Source organism: Juglans regia, chromosome 1, assembly GCF_001411555.2.
Source record: "Juglans regia cultivar Chandler chromosome 1, Walnut 2.0, whole genome shotgun sequence".
Classification (NCBI taxonomy): Eukaryota; Viridiplantae; Streptophyta; class Magnoliopsida; order Fagales; family Juglandaceae; genus Juglans; species Juglans regia.
Genome location: NC_049901.1, coordinates 8,425,854 through 8,441,923, shown reverse-complemented (window position 1 = coordinate 8,441,923; position 16,070 = coordinate 8,425,854). Strand labels below are relative to the sequence as shown.

Sequence of the window (16,070 nt, the reverse complement as noted above, 5' to 3'; positions counted from 1 at the left end):
TATACCAATATACTAATAATCACTTCTTTAATCAGTAATCAATATATTAATAATCACTTCCTTAATTAGTACGTAAAAAAATTAAATTAAATACACGAGTAGTCAAAATGAAATGACAAAATGAGACGATATAGTGACTAAATTATTATGTTAAAGAGTAGTGATACATGTCCAATCTTTTATACCATCGTGTTTTAAAATGAGAATATTTATATAAAGTGATATTATTTTTATAAATTACTTTATAAAAATGCTCTTCATTTAAAACATAATTATGGTATAAGTTGTAAAAAGTATAATATGTGTATCAATTTCCTACGTTAAAAGGAGTGGTTTGGATCGTCCGGATAAGCTGGGACATATCTCCCCTAGCAGAATAAGAGAGAGAGAGAGAGATTTAACATCTAACGAATCAAATTCCAATTAAAATTGGACTCAAAACATGTCATGTTTTAAAACTAATCTACACCGTGCACCACCAATCCTAAGAACATGTACTTTTAATAGTACAATCGAAATTTCCTAGCAAATTCTCGTCAGAGTTAGGAATTTACAAAAGTTTTTGGCATTATTACCCTATAGATCAGATAATCTCGTACACAAATTCACATTGCTGCAGATATTGCAGACTTCCCATGCCAAAACTCTTCCTTCCATCCTTTGTTAACCTTTTCTATAAATTCTTCTACCCTTCTCCTCAGTTCATCATGATCTTCACCGTCCTTATCCACATCCTTGTTGTCATGGTCACTGTTATCTTTTTCCTCTTTGTCAGCATCAGGTGCTGCTTCCTGCAGGGAATATGACAATTCATTGGCATTTCTTGACGATTCCTTGCCATCGAACAACTGCTCGCTCTTTCTTCCTTGTTTTTTATATGTGCTTGTGTTGATGATCACTGAAACTGGAATTTCCACTTCTTTGTCCAAGTTGGGGCTGGATTTCGAGCCCACAAGGATAACGGCAATGATCAAATTGAAGAAACAGAAGATGAAGAGAGAGTTGGATGCAGCCCGAGACATCAACTCCAGCATCGAATCAAACATGGTCGTTGTAAAAATTAAGAGGAGAAAAAAAAGCTGGAAGAGAATGAGAGAGATGGCCACTGCATGAGAAGACTTGGAAAATCTTAAACCTATTTATAGCCCTTTATGGATGGAAAAAGAGTGTGAAAGAAGCTAGAAGAGATCGAGTAGATGACTAGATGGGTGGGGTATGATGTGAAAGCCTAATGAAAATGGAATTATTGCATATTTTTTTAAACGAAAATATTTTAGAGATAAATTAATTACATAAAAATAGATTTATAAATTAATATAATTTAATAAGATATATTATATTATATTATAAATTATTTTTATTATAATATATATATATAATAAATCTCGTGAAACTACATAAATTTATAAATTTAATTTTATATATATATATTTTTTTTTATAAATATAACACTTCACTTTTTTAAATCATTGATGCGTGATCAGCGTGGTTGGGAAGCTTCTTCCCCATTGTGTTGTGGGGCTTATACTTTATTAGCTTATCAGTCTATTAGAAAGTCTAATGTACGAGCACAACCACCTCACATGGCACTTTCTTGGTAATTCCTAACCACCGTGTCACCATGTTGACGTCAACTTTAAAAATAATAAAAAATAATCTTTCTTTTTTTTTTTTTTAAAGGGAAAAATAGACGAAGACACGATGGAAGACTGGGTCAGTGACAAAATTGAAGATCAAAAAAATATTGTGAGGCTTGACCTTATAAAAGTGAATGAAAACCTAACAAGTTGGCATTAGTTTTGAGATTTAGGGCTTGTTTGATGCCTCACATGAAACATAATATTATTATAAATAAAATAGTAGTGAAATAATTCTAATTTTTTCAAATTCTCAAATAAAAATTATATTATAAAATTATTTCTTATAATATTTTAACTTTATAATATTTTTTTGTTTAATTTTTTCTATCTCTTTTTCCAAAATCTTACAAATACTTAATTCAAACTATTTCACTACTATTCACAAATTATCTTACTATTATTCACAAAATTCACATCTCATCTCACTCCCCAAACCAACCTTAGAAGTTTTGTTGGTATGAATTGAATCACATTGATCCCTATTGCGGCCGAATGAAGTGGCAACCCGTCGGATGCTGGAAATGACATAGTGTAGTCAAGTAGCCTCATTCACAGCGGGTCTGTAACATCACCATTTGTCTTAAAAATTTAAGCAGTGGGAGTAGAGTGTAGGGTCAGTGTAAATGGATTATTCCCTGGGTTAGATCCAGGCCTAGGCCCAAGCCCAGACTAGACGTGGGAGTCAGGCCAGGCCATGTATACATCGAAGGCCCACCAGATCAAGGGGATGAGTAGATAGAAAAATCATAGCAAAACATGTGGCAAGGAAGACAGCCTAGAAACCACTAACCAACGGACATATGTGCTCGCTGACTGAAAATATCGCCACCCAGACACGACTGATAGAGAAGTTTAGAGAGGAAAGTACACCGCATTAATGAGATGAGAGAAACTTAAAGAAGAAAGCATGCCAAATTCAATGCAACCCAGAGCTCGAAACACACACGTCAAACCTAAGTGCCTTATAGCACGGCAAGTAGGCGGCATAAATATCCGATCTCCTACAGAGCAACACTCCACTACCATAGAGACCAGACCGGCAAGTATAAATAGACGCATCCTGCAACCGACGATAAGGTTAACATTTTTATGTACATTTCTACTGCTTTCTCTCTTCATCTCTCATATCGAAACTAACTTGAGCGTTAGAGGTACCACAGACCCCGAAGTCTTCATCTCCTCCTTGTAGGGAAGAATTCGAGCACTGTCAGTGTAGAACCGTCCAGGCTCGCAAAACACGACATCAACAGTGGTGCCGTCTGTGGGATTCTTTGTTTTCCATAAATAGTTTGTCTTTCGTATGTCGGCGACAACACGCTCTCAGAGCTCGCAACATGAAAAGGCAAGATCCGAAGCAATAGAAGGAAGACTCAATGAACATGCTACAACCATACAAAAACTTATGGACGACATGGAGACCCTTCGTCGAGAGAATGTTGTCCTACGAGGGGGTGATCGGGAACCAGAAAGAGATCAACAAAATCATCACTCCGAGATCCGCCAACCCCCCGATGCAACAACTGCAGAGGAAGAACAATGAAGGGTGGACCTCCAGATCCAAAAGCCCCAAAACAACTATGATAAGGTGATTAAGCAGATAGGCCTAGCATCAACAGTGGATCAACTCCTTACCAGCGTTGGGCTATCATACAACGCTGAGATTATGGTGGTACCTCTACCTCCGAGATTCAAAGTACCATAGATGGATGCATATGACGGGTCAAAAGATCCCTTGGAACATCTAGAAACTTTCAAGACCCATATGACCCTGCATGGTTTCCCTAGTGAGGTCGCCTGCAGAGCATTTCCCTTATGTTGAAGGGAGCGGTACGAGCTTGGTTTGGGTCTCTACGGCCTAAGACCATCATCAGCTTCAACGAGTTGGTCTGTCTCTTCTTAACTCAGTTCATGGCCAGCCGAAATAAAAGGAGACATGCTGCCTATCTCCTAACTATAAAGCAGAGGGACGATGGGAGCCTCAAGTCATACCTCTCTCAATTTAACAAAGAGCGCATGACAACATATGTTCAAGATGAGAAGATTACCTTGGCAGCATTATTAGAGAGAGTTTGGCCTCGCAACCCCTTCATGACGGAAATTGCTCGAAAAATCCCAACTTCACTAAGGGAGTTCATGGACCGCACAAACAGTTTTATAAATGATGTAGACACTCTTTGAGTGCTAACGGCTCCCAGACAGACTAAAATGAAAAGAGCAGACAAAAGAACGGTGAACCAAAGCAAAAGGCCAATCCGAGAAGAGGACAAGAAGAGAACTCATGAAACAAAAGAGCGAATTTCCCATGGGAAAGTCGTGCCACGACTACGCTCCAACCTAGCGGTAGAAACTGAGAAAGGACCAAGCTCCTAAGACGAGTAAAGACGGGATTCAGCTTATCCTAAATATTGCACCTACCACATGACTGGCGGCCACCGGACCGAAAATTGGTTCACTAGGAGGCAAAAAATAGAAGAAATGGAAGCTTAGATAGACCAACACGGTGACGAGAGACACAGCCAATAGCGTGACGATTGTTGGCACCTTAGGAGAAGCAGGAGCCCTGCCCGGAGAAGCAGGAGCCCTGCCCAGAGAAGCATAAGCCCTGCCCGGAGAAATAGGAACCCTGTCCAGAGGAGCAAGAGTCCTACTTAGAGAAATAGGAGCCCTAATAGGAGAAGAACTACATATCGATATTGAGCAAGTCCGCATCGGGAGAGCCAAAATAGAAGAGAAGCCCTAATAGGCGAGATACGTACAATAGCTGGAGGAGGGACTACCTCATCAGCACGAAAGGCCCTTGCCAAAAAAACCAGGTATGAAGAAGTGTTCCCTACCAATAGGTCGGCTCCTAGTGCCAAGAGCCAACCAAGAGAGCACTTTATAACTTTCAGTGAGAAGGACGAAGAAGGCTTGCTATGCCCCCATGATGACGCCCTGGTCATAACAATGTAAATCACCAATTATTTGACAAGTAGGGTGTTGATCGATAATAGTAGCTCGACCGACATCCTATTTTGGGAAGCGTTTATTCATATTGGGATCATGTCAGCCCGACTGCGTTCGGCACCAACACCCCTCAAGGGTTTCACCGGAGATATGGTCTAGCCCATTAGAGCGATCACTCTACCTGTCTTGGCCAAAACAGCTCCCAAGACGACATCCCTTATGGTAGACTTCTTTGTGGTGAAAGCTCCATTTTCCTACAACGCAATTCTCGGACATTTCGCCCTGAACCACATGAGAGCGGTAACTTCCACATACCACCTCAAGGTAAAATTTTCAACTTCATCTGGGGTGGGGGAAATACGTGGTGAACAAAAAATTGCAAGAGACTGCTATGCATGGGAAATGAAGCCCGAAGCAATAGAGGTCCAAACTCTCGAATAAGACCAAGAAGGAATCATCCCACCCCTACCCCCAGCACTGACTGAGTTGGATAGAGAAGTAAGAGATGAAGAGGCCCTATGGCAGGCAAAACGTAACGAACCCTTGGCCCTGGTGCCAGTAGATCTAGGAAGGCCAGAGTGCACTGTCTGAATGGGGACTAAGATGGCCACTAAACTAAGGCAGGCCATGAGACGACTCCTCGCCGAACATTTAACGAATCAAGTTCCAATTAAAATTGGACTCAAAACATGTCATGTTTTAAAACTAATCTACACCACCAATCTTAAGAACATGTACTTTTAATAGTACAATCGAAATTTCCTAACAAATTCTCATCCGAGTTAGGAATTTACAAAAGTTTTTAGCATTATTACCCTAAAGATCGTAATCTCGTACACAAATTCACATTGCTGCAGATTTTGCAGGCTCCCATGCCACACTACCATACCAAACGCGAGGACCCCAACAACTCTTCCTTCCATCCTTGGTTAACCTTTTCTATAAATTCTTCTACCCTTCTCCTCAGTTCATCATGATCTTCACTATCCTTATCCACATCCTTGTTGTCGTGATCACTGTTACCCTTTTCCTCTTTGTCAGCAACAGGTGCTGCTTCCTGCAGGGAATATGACAATTCATTGGCATTTAGTGACAATTCCTTGCCATCGAACAACTGCTCGCTCTTTCTTCCTTGTTTTTGATGTGTGCTTGTGTTGATGATCACTGAAACTGGAATTTCGTCTTCTTTGTCTAAGTTGGGGCTGGATTTGGAGCCCACAAGGATAACGGCAATTATGATCAAATTGCAGAAACAGAAGATGAAGAGAGAGTTGGATGCAGCCCGAGATATCAACTCCAGCATGGAATCAAACATGGTCGTTGTAAAAATTAAGAGGAGAAAAAAAGGCTGGAAGAGAATGAGAGAGATGGCCACTGCATGAGAAGACTTGGAAAATCTTAAACCTATTTATAGCCCTTTACAGATGGAAAAAGAGTGTGAAAGAAGCGAGCAGAGATCGAGTAGATGGACTAGATGGGTGGGGTATGATGTGAAAGCCAAATGAAAATGGAATTATTGCATGATTTTTTTAAACGAAAATATTAATCACAAATTAAATTTTTTTTTTTTTAATAAATATAACACTTCACTTTTTTAAATCATTGATGCGTGATCAGCGTGGTTGGGAAGCTTCTTCCCCATTGTGTTGTGGGGCTTATACTTTATTAGCTTATTAGTCTATTAGAAAGTCTAATGTACGAGCACAACCACCTCACATGGCACTTTCTTGGTAATTCATAACCACCGTGTAACCAGGTTGACGTCAACTTTAAAAATAATAAAAAAATAATCTTTCCTTTTTTTTTTTTAAAGGGAAAAATAGACGAAGACACGATGGAAGATTGGGTCAGTGACAAAATTGAAGATAAAAAAAATATTGTGAGGCTTGACCTTATAAAAGTGAATGAAGACCTAACAAGTTGGCTTTAGTATTGAGATATTGAAGTTTTGTTGGTATGAATTGAATACATCGATCCCTGTTGCGGCCGAATGAAGTGGCGACCCGTCGGATGTTTGAAAGGACATAGTGTAGTCAAGTAGCCTCGTTCACTGCGAGTCTTTAAAATCACTACTTATCTAAAAAAATTAAATAATCAAAATAAAATATAGAATCAAAATTTAAATTTAAATTTAGGATTCGTTTGGATTCGTAAGTGATCTCAGCTCATCTCAACTCATCTCAGCTCATCTCAACTCATCTCACTACTATTCAGCAACTTTAATTCATAAATCTCACTACTATTCACAACTCATCTCATTACTATTCACAATCCATCTCAGCTCATCTCAGCTCATCTCAAATCATCTTTGAATCCAAACGTCTTCTTAAAATTTCTATTTTGATATTATATAAAATTATTATTTATCTCGAAAACTTAAATTGATAAAAAATAAACAAATTTTATTATTTATTTTATATTTTAATACTCTTCTTCACTTAATTGTAAGTAATTTTATACATTAATACGTGTACTCATTTAATATAATTAGTCAAAAAATAAATTTTATTAAAAATAATAATAATTTAAATTTAAAATATAAAGATAATAATATTAATATACAGATCTATACACAAACTTACTTATAAATAACAAAACTCATTTATTTATAACAAATTAACAATGGCCCAACATCAATGCTGCCGTTTGTCTTGAGTTTATCATCTCCTGTTACCTGGATTTGATTGCTCATATATTCTATTTTTTATTTTTTCAAATGTTTAAAAAAATAATAACTAGTAAATTTATGTGTATTTTTTAATATTTAAAAGAAAAATTTTGAAAGAAGGAGAATGAGCTAGCCGTCACGCTCAGCGATAAGTGCTTGTGGCCGACTAGCTGGACCTATCTTATTTTAACCGCTTAAAAGAAATTGAAATACCTTAAACTGTAGTTATTGCATCACATAATCTAATATGACTTAAAGATTATACAATTTAGATAAATAACGACATTTGTACTTATTTCGACATTCTTATTTTCATCACCACAAATGAGCAGTTTGCTTTGCTCTAGTAGGTTTCATTCTATCGACATCATGAGGATATCACACAATTGATATATAAAAAATTATGTATGCTATCTTCACTCGATTACGTTTAGATACTGAATTGAATTGAGTTGAGTTGAGTTGAGATAATAAAATATAATTTTTTTAATATTATTATTATTTTAAAATTTAAAAAAATTAAATTATTTATTATATTTTATATTAAAATTTAAAAAAATTATAATAATGAGTTGATGTCCCCTTCTCACCTCGAAGCCTCTATCCCCTTTCTCAGCTAGATGTCGGCCCCTTCCTCGCAGCACTCAACATAAAGTTGTATAGAAAGTACAAAACACAAAATTCTTTTATTTGATAATTCATTTTCTTGGAAAAATACAACATATGAGCGGCCGGTAATAATATCTGAAAGAATAATTATAATGATCAATATCCAGTGCTCAAGTGTTAAAGTTAGCTAGCTTCAATATCTCAAACAGACTGAGAGATGATGGATTCAGATTTTTACAATGAACACAACACCCATCTTTATTAATTTACGAGAACAACTTCAAATCTTTGCAGCAGAGAAAACCCGAAAAGAAAAATGAAAGGAAAAGCCTGAAGGCAGTCTGATCAACCAACCTACATCAAACGCTAGCCATGAATTTGGTTTATATGATATGATCATCTGCATAAGAAGATCGATTAGTCATCAATATTCCCCATTTTGACATGCAAAAAGCTTTTATACCTTGCTCTCTACTGTTTATAGAACGACGTGTTACTGTTTGAGCCCAAACAATAGAAGTTAGTGATAGGCCAGTTATAGTGTTGAGGAATAATCCTAGATTAATTGTGGACAAGGTCTTGGGCATGTTTATAAACAATGAGCAATCTTCTCTTATAGAATCGATTTTATGAAATGAGTTAGACCTATAAATTTCTTCACAGAAGACACTCGGAAGTTCATATTTTCCAACAAGCTATTTATCTAAGCAATATCTCAAAATATTAATGGGCTTAATTTTCATCATTAGTTTGTATAATTGTATCTATTTTTCCCTTTTAGCTATGTGTTTTCTTTTGTATATATTCATTATATTTTCCACACTACCATCACACATTTATCTCATCTTACATAGTAAGATGAGAGTGTATAGCATTACTCTTCATTATATTAATAAATTTTTACTAATAACGAAAAATGAAATATGTGTTCCATTTACGTTTTGATTATGGATGGAGGGAGAGGGGATTTGTTAAACAAACACGGGTAAAGATATTCAATAAAAAAAAAAAATGGTAATTTATGATAAGCATTGTAAAATAGATGGTGATTCGAAAGTGCTATTTTCATATGAATTAAGACGAATGAATTATATATGGATAAGAGTTTATTTTTCTCCCTTGGGCCACCTTTTCCTTGTAAAACTTTGAACAGGTCCATCATATAAGGTAGTTAAAGACTCACAGAGTTGGCCCAGGAGGCCCGTAAATACAGGCCCCTTTTAAGGCCATAACCAACCATTGCAAGTTTGTCCATTCCATTCCCAAGGTCCAGAAAGATCATGGGATTCAATAAGATCATGCCAACCCAAAATTTCCCCCCATTTTCAAACTCATGTCAATATCCTGACCCCCCAAAAAAAAAAAAAAAAAAAACCACTTTTATATTATTAACATTCTCATATTGGGTTAATTTGCTTTCTTTTTTGTACTCTTTAGAAATAAAAAAATAAAATAACATAATACCTTCGGATTTTAGAACATAGTTGGGCAGTAGTGTCATCTTCTAAAAAAATAAAAAGAAAAATAACATAATTTGCATATATTTCTTGCCCAGAGCTACCTACAGAATTTGGATTTTAGAACCCAAGTCAAGACATGCGATAATTGAACGGTTAGAAGAATCTGGCGTAGTGGTTGGTCCATATGCTAAGGAATGACTATAATTTTGGGCTATGATCACTGTACACTTTTTATGTTTTTTTCCCCCACTGTCACACTTTGAATAATGTGTCAAACTTTTAGGTAATAACGTAGAATAAAAGATAATCAAGTTATATTCTATAACATTATATTATAAAGTACATTCAGTGGTTGGATTCCCACCATACCCACTTTTGCAATAAATAAGGCCCACAATTTGAAACATGTGTAGGAAATATGACAAATATAATGAGTTACTCTCTAATAATAATTGAAAATTATAGTAGCTCCCCATCATACTTTGGAGAATTGTTTTTCCCCCCCACCCTATTGATAAGATTGGGTAGGGCAGTGGTTGTTTATCTAATATGTATAGGTCAATCATGTTTTTCATCATTCAACCAAGTGGCCCATAATCATAAATAATAAATTTTGGAACTCCCAAAAAAGAAAATTTCCCATATCAAAAGTAAAGCAGAAAGCCAACCTATTTGCACTTTTATGATAAATTACAACTGTTACGTCTCAATATAAAGGCTCAAAATATATAATATGTATTTTAAAAGGATTAGATAATGATATAATTAGAATATTAGTAATGGCTTATTCATCTTTATTTTTATCTTCATATTTATATAATATGTCTTTAAATTCATCTATATTAGTTTATGCACCTCTAAATTTTTACATAGTTATGAATAGTGCTTCTTTAAACTAGTACTTCTTCAAGTTTGAAGAAGTACTATTCCCTCTCCAAATATTTTTTTTAATATTTTTTTTTCTCTCTCATACCCATTAAAATTAACTTTAAGAAATTTGTATTGAGATGATTTTGATATATGAAATTTGTATTAAGTTGATGATATAAAGTGTTTTTTAATATATATTAATATTTATTGATAAAATTTATCATTTTGATATATGAAATTTATATTTTTAAACACATGGTGCTGATTGTAAAATATATAAATAATAATAATTTTAAGAAAAAAATTAAAAATAATAATATTTTATTATTATTTTGTTAAAAAATACATAATCCAACATGGGGATTTTTCTTAACATGCAAAATCAATCTTCAAAAAATGTTATTTTGAAGATGCATATAGAGAAACTAATGTCAATGCTCTAACTCGTTACTTTTCATTCTCAAACAATAAGATTTCATTCACCAGCTACCTTTATCTTTATTATATGAGATATCACAACAACTCATCAATTTTTTTTTTTTTTTTTTTTTTTAAAAAGGGAAAGAAATTGATTAAAATCGTAAAGGTACAATAATTACTAGATGGTAAAACAGTTGAAAGAAAGGGTGAGTTTTTTTTTAACTTTTGATTATATGGCTGAACTAACGAGCTCACTCTCCGCGTCGAAAATTGACATCAATTCATTTTCCTACTCATTTTATTTTCCTGTTGACGTAATCGATGTAATTGTCAAATACCATGAAGAATTATGCAGAGTGATGAAATTCGTATCAAATCCTTGACTCCTCTCAAAACAATGGAAAATCTTCAAGATATTGCAAATTATGTATTTATTTTTTCATCCATCAATCAGTCCTCCATGAAAGGTCGACTACTAACTACAAGCACAAAATCTCCTGGGTGACGGATGTACATGAAGTACTAGAAAATATATGATGTTTGTCTTTGGATCTCTCTCTCTCTCTCTTCTCTGTGTGCAGAGAATTGTTGGTTGGCAATGGCATGCAAAAGTCAAGGGTTTTAAGCGAGACAGAATATTTTGGATGGACAATGGACAAAGCTCGAAATCTTTGCCGCTACAAATGGAACACAATGCTAAATGGGTCCACACCGCTTATTAATGCCTCTAATTCAAAAGCATTTTTCAATTTCATTCATAAACGGTCTATTTTTTTAAAAATAAAGTCTTTGAAGAGCAACGTAGTGTTAGACAGCAACACATACACTTTATGTAATTCTTCAATTACCTCTTACCTGAATAAATGTACTTTATTGACTTTCTTTCTCGCCCTTCAAAGTATCTACCGACAGTATTCTTCACATCTACCTTCCTTCATTTTTTTTCCTTTTTTTGTTTTTAAATATTTTAATTATAAAAAAATTCAAAAAATAAATATATAAATTATAATATTATTCTGTAAAATTATTTTTATTATAAAATAAATTTAACATCTCATTTAAAATTATATCAATTTATAAATTTATTTTTATAAAATTTCTTCGTTATTGTAACTTTTTTCTATCTTATAAGAGCTTTGCTACACAACTTTCACCACACTCTACACTCCACACTTTTTTAAATTTTTTAAATTTTTAATATTTTTAAAAAATTTTTTTTTGAGTTTATTCTTTTTAAATTATTTTAAATTTTTTATTCTTTATTTATATAATAAATATTTAATAAAAGAAAAAAATAATAAAAATTAAAAATAATGTGGAGTGTGGATGTTGTATGAATAGTAGGAAGTTGAGTAGATTTTTTGATCTTATAAATAAGTGAAATGCTTTTGGTCTAGAATTGAGATCTAAAAAATGTCTCGAATGAGGTTTTTTTTTTATTTAGTGATTAAAAAATATTTTTTAATAATGTTGTGAATTTTTTATTTTTTTAAAAAATATTTATGATGATTAAAAAAATACATAAAAAAAATAAAAGAAAAATAAAAAAATTAACTGTGCTTTTCGGGATAACTATTATTACATTTTTTTCAAAAAGTGTAATGCTGCTCTTTAAACAAAGATCAGCCTAAACAGTGTCACAGTCCTGCTATTGCATTTTTTTTTTTTTTTTTTTAAATCCAAGCATGGATTTGTGTAAAGAAGCTAATAAAGGAAAGACTGTCAACTAGTGCTTGCAATTAAATCATTCCTCGTAAGATGTAGGACAAAGGTATACCAAAATGGTCCAAGGACTAGTTTTCTTCTAAAATGTGTAACAGACTGTGTCTAGCTCAAACCGATATAGGTTTTGGGATGAAAACTAAAAATATCTCACCTGTAAATTAATTCTTGAATTTTAATTCAATCCCTCCCATCTTACCTCGATCGTCTTTTATAACTAATTATGAAGCTTTGAGATCTCATATTTTTTGTGTGTGGTCAGATACCACAATCATCATGTAGACATGCATCAACCACAGTATGTACCCTTTTCCATGTGTGTCTAATAATACATGAAAGAGAAATACTTGTGTTAAATTCTGATATTAGACACATGTTTTTCGTTTAATAAATTTCATTTCAATAAAAATTACAATTAGATCCAAACCTCTTTGTACGCGAAATATTTAATTGCAAATAATTCATGATCCAAATAAAATGGATGATTCTAATTTTTTTTATTATTATTTTTTCAGTAGCATTTTATTTTAAAATAATTATTTTCATAAGTCATTATTTAATATTTTACGCTCCATATTTATGAAAAATATCTCATATTTTATGAAAAAAAGATTTTATCAGGTGTGAGCTATGGAGATGAATAATAATTTATGTATAGAAAAACCCTTTATTTTATTTTATAGAGACCGAGCTGGGAGATGTCATTTGGCCGTTAACCACTCTAAAAAATAAATAAAATGTTTTTCTTGTGAAATGGACAATTGAACCTGTTTTTTTTTTTTTTTTTTTTTTTTTTTAAATAGAAAATAAAATAAAAGCACACATGTGGTTGTATAATCATTTAAATATATATTTAAAAAAAAAATCCACAAAAACCCAGATAGCGTTAAGACTGCTCCCGTTTCAGTCTTACTGACAGGTTTCTAGTCAACCTGCGGCTTCCATCCCCGTTCCTTCCATCCCCGTTCCTCTCTTCTATCGTCGGGCATGACATGCACTTCTGCCAGACCATTCTACAAACAGCTAACACACTCTCTCTCCCTCTAGTTTCTGCCCACAACGCCATGGAACAACCCCGCCCCCCCGCCCTTAAACATCACCCACCACCATAAGCTAGCTCCACTACTCCGATAACAACAAGGCCTGCATTCACTCCTTCCACTAAACTCTCGAAGACCCCTCACTCCCAACCATTCGGATTCTCACTTTTTCTCCTCAAATGGCTTCCACAAGCACAACTCCCATCGAACCTTCCGCTCTTGCTCTGCCCGACGACATGGCCTCAAAGGCCTTGAACAAGCGCTACGAAGGCCTCGTCACCGTGCGAACTAAGGCCATCAAGGGAAAAGGAGCCTGGTACTGGACCCATTTAGAGCCTATTCTCCTTCACACCCCCGACACGAGCCTCCCCAAAGCAGTCAAACTAAAGTGCTCCTTGTGCGACACCCTTTTCTCCGCATCCAACCCCTCCAGAACAGCTTCGGAGCACTTGAAAAAGGGTGCTTGCCCCAATTTCGGCTCCGTTTCCCGACCCAGCAGTGCATCTCTATCGCCGTTGCCGATATCCTCGGTGCCGTCTCCGTTACCATCTTCACATAATCATAGAAAGCGAAGCTCCCAAATGGGTATTCATCCTTTACATTCATGTTCTTCTTCTTCGTACCAGGCTAATTCTTTAGCTTTGGTCGAGTCGTCGCGGTTTTATAACAACCAAAACCACGACGGATCGCATTACTCCCCATGCCAGAACCCGGTTGGCGCGGCGAGTAATTCGGGGCACCATTTGGTTTTATCGGGCGGGAAAGAGGATTTGGGTGCATTGGCATTGCTGGAAGATAGTGTAAAAAAGCTCAAGAGTCCTAAAGGGTCAGCTGGTCCTGCTTTGAGCAAGGACCAGATTGATTCCGCGCTTCAATTACTAGCAGAATGGTTCTACGAGTCATGTGGGTCTGTCTCAGCTTCGAGCCTCGCGCACCCTAAGTTTAGAGCGTTTATTCACCAGGTGGGCTTGCCTGGGTTATTGCTGCGGGAGCTCACGGGTGCTCGGCTTGATGCTAAGTTTGAGGAGGTGAAGACTCGGTCGGATGCTAGGATAAGAGACGCAATGTTTCTTCAGGTTGCTAGTGATGGGTGGAAGGGAAAGAGTTGTTGTGGATTTACTTGCGATGGAGAAAATTTGGTTACATTTACGGTTAATCTTCCGAATGGGACAAGTGATTTTCAAAAGGCGGTGTTCACTGGAGGAATGGTGTCAGCGAAGTATGCGGAGGAAATCTTGTGGGAAGCGGTGACAGATGTTTGTGGGAGTAGTGTGCAGAGATGTGTAGGGATAGTTGCAGATAAGTATAAGGCCAAGGCATTGAAGAACTTGGAGGTTCAGAATCATTGGATGATAAATCTCTCTTGTCAGCTTCAGGGGTTTGTAAGTTTGATCAAGGATTTTAACAAAGAACTTCCACTTTTCAGGACTGTCACCGAGAATTGCATAAAGGTTGCGAATTTCGTAAATACTACTTCTCAAGTTAGGAATAGTTTCCTCAAGTACAAGATGCAAGAACTTGAGTGTGCTGGGTTACTACGAGTTCCTTCGCCAAAATGTGACACTTCAAAGAAGTTTGGACCGGTTTATGCAATGTTCGAAGATATACTGAGCTGTTCCCAGGTGCTCCAAATGGTTGTACTGGATGATCTGAATAGAGCAACATGTCAGGAGGATTCAATTGCGAGAGAAGTTGCTGGTTTGATTCAAACCGAGGGGTTTTGGAATGAGTTGGAGGCAGTATATTCGCTTGTGAAGCTGATCAGAGAGATGGCTCAGGAGATTGCAGCTGACAGGCCATTGATTGGACAATGCCTAACTCTTTGGGAGGAGTTGAGGGGGAAAGTAAAGGACTGGTGTGCCAAATTCAGCATTACCGAGGGGCCTGTAGAAAAAATAATTGAAAAGCGATTCAGGAAAAACTACCACCCAGCATGGTCGGCTGCATTTATACTGGACCCTCTTTACTTGATGAGGGACACGAGTGGAAAATACCTTCCACCATTCAAGTACTTGACGCATGAGCAGGAGAAGGACGTCGATAAGCTCATAACAAGGTTGGTTTCCAGGGAAGAAGCTCATGTTGCATTGATGGAGCTCATGAAATGGAGGTCAGAAGGGCTAGACCCTCTCTATGCTCAAGCAGTTCAGGTAAAACAGCGAGACCCTGTTTCTGGGAAGATGAAAATTGCAAACCCACAGAGCAGTAGACTTGTATGGGAAACTTGCTTAAGTGAGTTCAAGTCTCTGGGTAAGGTTGCAGTGAGGCTCCTCTTCCTTCATGCAACTTCGTGCGCATTCAAGGGTAATTGGTCTTCCATGAAATGGGTTTGTGGCCAAAGACACTCAAGGATCGGCATGGAAAGGGCTCAAAAGATGATATTCATTGCAGCTCATGCAAAGCTTGAAAGACGGGATTTTTCAAATGAGGAAGAAAAGGATGCGGAGCTGTTTGCGGTGGCAGGCAGTGACGATGACGTGCTCAATGAGGTCTTTGCCGATGCACCCTCAGTGTAATGTTTTTTCTGTTCAACTGCTGTAGATTATTGAAACCATAGGATTTATTGAAATTCTTTGCAAAGCTCCTTTTTTCTTTTTCTTTTTCTTTTTCTTTTTCTGTCCTTCTCTTCTAGTAGCAGATTTTTGGAGACTTGTGGTTGGGAGTTAAAAATAACTGGAAGGAGTTGAACACTGCA

General features: G+C 36.0%; 2 protein-coding genes across 2 annotated transcripts; one reads left to right on the top strand and one right to left on the bottom strand.

The window, feature by feature from the left end:
• Positions 1 to 396: 396 nt before the first annotated feature.
• LOC108987375 lies at positions 397 to 5,951 on the bottom strand. The gene is made up of 2 exons (XM_018960276.2): positions 5,521 to 5,951; positions 397 to 668 (listed from the first exon to the last, which is right to left on the bottom strand). Exons 1-2 carry the CDS (start codon positions 5,899 to 5,901, stop codon positions 606 to 608), a joined length of 444 nt encoding a protein of 147 aa, XP_018815821.1. The 5' UTR covers positions 5,902 to 5,951; the 3' UTR covers positions 397 to 605.
• Positions 5,952 to 13,210: 7,259 nt separating this feature from the next.
• Positions 13,211 to 16,070, top strand: LOC108987373. The gene has a single exon (XM_018960274.2). The coding sequence runs from the start codon at positions 13,555 to 13,557 to the stop codon at positions 15,889 to 15,891; it is 2,337 nt and encodes a 778-aa protein (XP_018815819.2). The 5' UTR covers positions 13,211 to 13,554; the 3' UTR covers positions 15,892 to 16,070.